General features: G+C 40.3%; 1 protein-coding gene across 1 annotated transcript; it reads left to right on the plus strand.

Annotated features, from left to right (window-relative positions):
- Nucleotides 1–1,093: 1,093 nt before the first annotated feature.
- On the plus strand, nucleotides 1,094–3,608 carry LOC110687131 (protein MAIN-LIKE 1-like). The gene is made up of 3 exons (XM_021863750.1): nucleotides 1,094–1,162; nucleotides 2,056–3,478; nucleotides 3,562–3,608. Exons 1-3 carry the CDS (start codon nucleotides 1,094–1,096, stop codon nucleotides 3,606–3,608), a joined length of 1,539 nt encoding a protein of 512 aa, XP_021719442.1.
- The last annotated feature ends 1,928 nt before the right edge of the window (nucleotides 3,609–5,536 follow it).

Raw genomic sequence — 5,536 nt, forward strand, 5'->3', positions numbered from 1 at the left:
TGAGTGATATGCGCAATAGCTAGCCATTTCTAGGAAGCTCTTTTAGATTTTGGCAACATATATATGCACACAAATATTTTAGAGGTATAAATGTCCGCACACTATTTTTAAGTTTTTTTTTTGAAAAAAAAACAATTAACGTTAATGAGGGCAAATAAATAAATAAACATTTTAGAGGGTACAATCGTCCAAACATTATTCAAAAGAGTTAATTATTAAATTACACAAGAAAAAATTTAGATGCAGTTAACATCATATTAATAGGGGCATATAGGTAAACAAACATTTTTAAGGATATAATTGTTCGCTTTTTAAATACTTGATCCATTTCTCCTGGGCACGTATGTCGATGCAAATCTTTGATCAATTATATCTTTAATTATTAATAAGTATAAATTCTAACAATTGAAAATTAATAATCAATTCATTGAGACGATTTCAGCAAGTACTCACAAGACTATTTTTTTCTTAGGTATAAATCACAAACATTAGTCAAAGTAGAATACATAAATAGTATAAAAAGTAGAAATAGAGCAAGTATTTAAAAATGAAGGGAGTACTTTTTAAAAGATAGGGATGCCCTTTAAATTTGTACCACCTTAGCTTTATAAATGGACAACATAATAAATTAATAATAAGCATTAAGCAACATAAACTATGCAATGTTGACTTCCAAATATATTTGGGCCTGAAGACAACTGTTTGCCTAAGTACCACTAATTTAGTTGGGCTAATTAGCCCCTTCTAAACTGATTGGGGTGGGGGTACAAATTCTTAAGGGTGTTGTTAAACGTCGTTCACATTTTACTAGGTGACGTTCACATTTTTTACATGAATTTCCTAAATTGCCCTCCGTATATAAATACTTGATAAAGTAAGTTAGGGCTTTATGAGACATTTCCCATCTCACAAAATCACTCTTTGACACTTTCTCTCTCTAAAACCTTCCAAAAAATCTGAAAATTTGAAAAAAAAAAAAAATCAGAATTTTTTTTTTAAAAAAAAAAAAATCAGAATTTTTTTTTTTAAAAAAAAAAACCAAGAAGGCTACTCAAACGCAAGCAAATCTTGCAATCAAACGTTGAATCCGACAATGGCAGACCGACGGAGAATCAGGCTGACGTTTGGTGGTCGTGGTGGTGGCGTTAGCGGCGGGGAGCCGGTGAGTTTTTTTTTTTGTTTTAAATTTTGAATGTTGAAAAAAAAATATTTTGGAAACTGGACTTCCGCCCAGAAATTCCGGAAGTCCAGGGGAACTTCCGGATTTTCTGGGCGGAAGTCCATTTTTTTTTTTTTTTTCCTGTTATTCCCCTGTTTTTATTTTTCTGTTTTTCCCTTTTTTTTTTTGGTTTTTGTGTTTTTCCACATTTTTTTTGTTTTTTCTGTTTTTCCTTTGTTTTTTAATTTATGTTCTTCTTATTTTTTTTTTGTCCTCGATTTTGTTGATTTGGTGCATGTTTTAATTTGAAAATATTTGTGTCCTTCATTTTTTTTTATTTATTTTTTTTTGAAGTAATTTGTGTCCTTCATTTGTGGCTTTAAAATAATTTTTTTCTTGATTTAGTTTTGCAATAGTTATTGATATGTAATTTTTGTTGATTTAGTTTTACAATAATTATAGTTTAGCAATAATTCTTGATTTAATTTTAATAAGTTTGTTGTTGCTATGTATTGTTATTGTTTTGTAAATTTGGTTTAGTTTGTATTGGTTTTTGCTGCTGTTGTTGTTATGTATTATGGTTGTTTACTTAAATTGTTGTTATTGTTATTGTAATTGTTTTTTTTATTGGGTTGTCGTTGTTGCGTTTAAATTTTGACAGTTTTGTGGTTAATTATAGTTTTGATTTGGTCTGCTATCGTGTTAAAATTATTTGTAGTGTGTTAGTGTGTTGTTATTGTTAGTAGTGTATTAGTATTGTAAGAATAATATTATTGTTATTATTTGTAATGCTGTTATTATTGTTTATTTGATTTGATTTATTATAGTTTTGATTTGATTTTTTTGACTATGAATTATTATTGAAATATGATTCTGTACTTATTTTTTTAATGCAGATTGAGGGTTCTGGTCCTCGTCATGCAAGATCAAGACGTTTGAATGCGTCTGTTAGGAGGGAGTTAGGTGGTGCAGGACCTTCACATGCACCATTTCAGCATGAGCACCAGTATGGGACTGCTGGTGCTTGGTCGGGGGAGCACCAGTCACAGGGGAGCGCCCCCATGTATTCGTCTACTAGAGTGCCTTCATCAGATGAGGATGAGGATGAAGATCGAGGAAGTCAATCTGCTGGAGATGCACAGTACGACCCTCAGGATTACCGTACTGTGTATAGGGGTGACCATGGGAGATATGTTAGCAGTAGTGAACCAGGTCAAGCTTCTACCAGCTCGTCAGAGTCATGGGTGGTGCAGGAGCCGATGCCAGGTGGGCTTGAGGATGGTACCGTTATTCCGAGTTTTGGGGGTCACGTGTCTGCCTACATATGGGGTGGGCAGGAGCGAAACGTGCTGCGGTGTTTGAGCAGGACACAGTTGTGTTCTAAATTGGGTAACTGGCGCGCTCGTCTTCCGCCGGAGCACCTGGAACCGATTGATGGCACTGGTCTATCTCATTTACCCGGTATCATGTTCCGGCGATTTGACTGGCCCTTAATTTCTGCTTTTGTTGAGAGATGGCAACCAGACACGAACACGTTTCACATGCCTTTTGGGGAGATCACGATCATGCTGCATGATGTGTATCATATTCTAGGGCTTCGTGTCGACGGTTCCATGGTTTCCACTACTCCTAGCACGGACGTTTTACGGGACGCGTGCTCGGTTACCTTGGATATGACTGAGGAAGAGCTGAATGAGAAGTGCGGTACCAAAACCGTATGGCAGGGTAGTGGGGTCCTGACTGAGAGGATAGTGGAGTCGACCTTGGAGGCGCATAGGCCCTTCAGTTTCCATTACAGGGCGTACCTGTGGTTAGTACTCGGCCGTTGTTTGTTTTTGGACAAGAGTGGAAACCGTACTCATTCTTCCTTCCTTAACGAGCTGTTTGTTGAGGATGTTCAGATTAGTGAGTACTCCTGGGGTTCTGCTGTGCTAGCATACATGTACCGGCAATTGGGTACAGCATCACGAAGAGATGCTGATTCTATCGCTGGCTGCCTTACGCTTCTGCAGGCGTGGATCTACGAGTACTTTCCGTGTTTCCGACCTCAGCAGGGGACCTTGACCAGAGAGCTTTCTATTCCTCGTGCTTCCGCCTGGGATGTTGGATCGGGGTGCCCTAACAAGAGCATGGAGCGCCTTCTCGCTTTTCGGGCTAGGCTGGATCATTTGACTGACAATGAAGTTAATTGGCTACCGTACGGAGTTGATCCAGCACGACGCGTGCCTGCTACTCTTTTCATTGGCTGCATCCAGTATCGTAGCATCATTGAGCCATACATGCCTGATCGAGTGGTTCGACAACTTGGATACGTCCAGGGCATTCCACCAGCCATTATCAGGCCTGAGAAGGCTAAGAGACCGACGAACTTGAAGATGTATCGGGTTGACTTTCCGCCACAGATGACATCTGTGATGTGGACTCGGTTTTTCCCTGGTATGTCTTTTAGTGTCGTGGTTTGTGCCCTCAGCAGACTTGGTGGTGGTGCTCCTACGGTCAGTCCTGGTTACATGCAGTGGCTGTACCGATTTTCTCATCCACGTGTTTCTCCAGTTGCGTCATCACATGAGAGTCGCACACTGCCAGAGAGAACTAACACGGATTACGTAAGTAGTTGTATTTTTTGGTATAATTTAATAAGTTGCTATTTTAATATGTTGTTTATAATATGTTGTTTTTAAAATTCGATTTTTTTAATATGTTGTTTTTAATATGTTGCTTTTTTTTAAAAAAACTTGTGATTTATTTAATATGTTGTTTTTTTAATTGAAGTGGATGGGTCGGTCTATGGAGGTCATCAATAGGACCCTGGAGGAGTATCCGAGCCTATCGCGTGATACAAGAGCAATGGCTGAGGCGCTACGAGCTGATTGGAGGGCGATGATGGGGTTGTGAACTTCCTGTTTATTTTTTTTATTTCCCTTGTACGCATTTCGTTTAGGTACTATTTATTCGTCACGTACTTTAAGTATTGAACAACTGTTTTGGTGGTTTTGTAAATATTTTGTTTAATTAAGTTCAATTCGTTGCAAATTACATAACGACAACTGTTTAACATAAATGAAAGTACAACAACATGTTCACTATCTAATTAAGGCATCCCACATGTTCCTTCTAGCTTCGTAACGCTGATCCCAACCGTCAACACTTGGGTCTTGGTGCTCGGTCCACCAACCTGCAACCGGGGGAAGTGGCGAATCAGGTGCAAGTTCAATACAAATAAAGTGTGAGGCCCCAACTGTAGCGATGACAAACTCTCGCTCCGGTGCTGTGACCCCCCTTCTTGCTCGCAACGGCAATATCGTGAGGCATGGGTAGTAGCAAGTTGGTGTTTGGCCTACACCAAGAATAATAACCGCTGCGTTGAACCAAGTCGTAATAGGAAATAAATCTTGTATTGCAACCATCCAATGACGGGAATCAACCGCCCCACCGTCCCATCGAATACGCTGCACATTGATCTCAAGTCTTCCAAGCCCATAAATCCTCTCATATAGGGCTCGATAACCGAGGACCTCATTCGCTATTGTCTCTCGAGCGTCATACCATCGGCCTTGATCACCGAAGAAGAACTCGACCACATAACGAAACCCACAGTTCCCATCGCCAATGACATCCTTCCATCCTGTGATGTAAGGCAACATCGGCCCTGGAAGCATGTGTCGATAACGGCTTTGGCTAATGTCGTTTACATCTCCTGCACAAATGTAGGTTTCAGTTAATAGTTTAGTGAACGCTGATTTATGTTAAAAACACAACACTCAATCGTACCTGTTTGTCGTGCGCCGCGTTCAGTGTGTTGGCGGTTTACATGTTCAAAATAAGAACGATCACGTCTTGTATCATTGTTTCTTGGTCGACCACGAACCCGGTGGTTTACAGCAGGCTCTCTGAGATCGGAATGATCCGGATGCAGCTCCTCTTCAATGATGCGAGACATGTTTCGAAGAACAGCAGGATCACTATCAAACACCTCCTCCATCAGAGAACGAAAATGTGCGGCATCCTCGGTCGAGTCATTGCCAGGCACCGTCCCACCATCTCCAGAACCAATAACCAAGGTCCTCCAAAACGGGTGAATTTGCCTTATGTACAATTCTGTCCCAGTAGCTAGCGAATCATGTATCTGGCATGCACAGGGCAACCCGTGGGTCACACGCATTTCACATCCACATCGTTCGTGCACTTGATAACTCAGCTCCCTCATCCTCCTTGTCTCCTCATTGAGAACCTTCAAACAATGCTGAGACACCTTCCCGTTTATATGTGACAGTGGCAACTGTCGGTACTTTTGACCTATCTTCGACCTAGAAGCCTCCAAACCATTACGAATTGCGATGATTTGATTACCAATGTGGCTATGAACTCGAGCCCATA

The sequence above is a fragment of the Chenopodium quinoa genome, unplaced genomic scaffold (assembly GCF_001683475.1).
Source record: "Chenopodium quinoa cultivar QQ74 unplaced genomic scaffold, ASM168347v1, whole genome shotgun sequence".
Classification (NCBI taxonomy): Eukaryota; Viridiplantae; Streptophyta; class Magnoliopsida; order Caryophyllales; family Amaranthaceae; genus Chenopodium; species Chenopodium quinoa.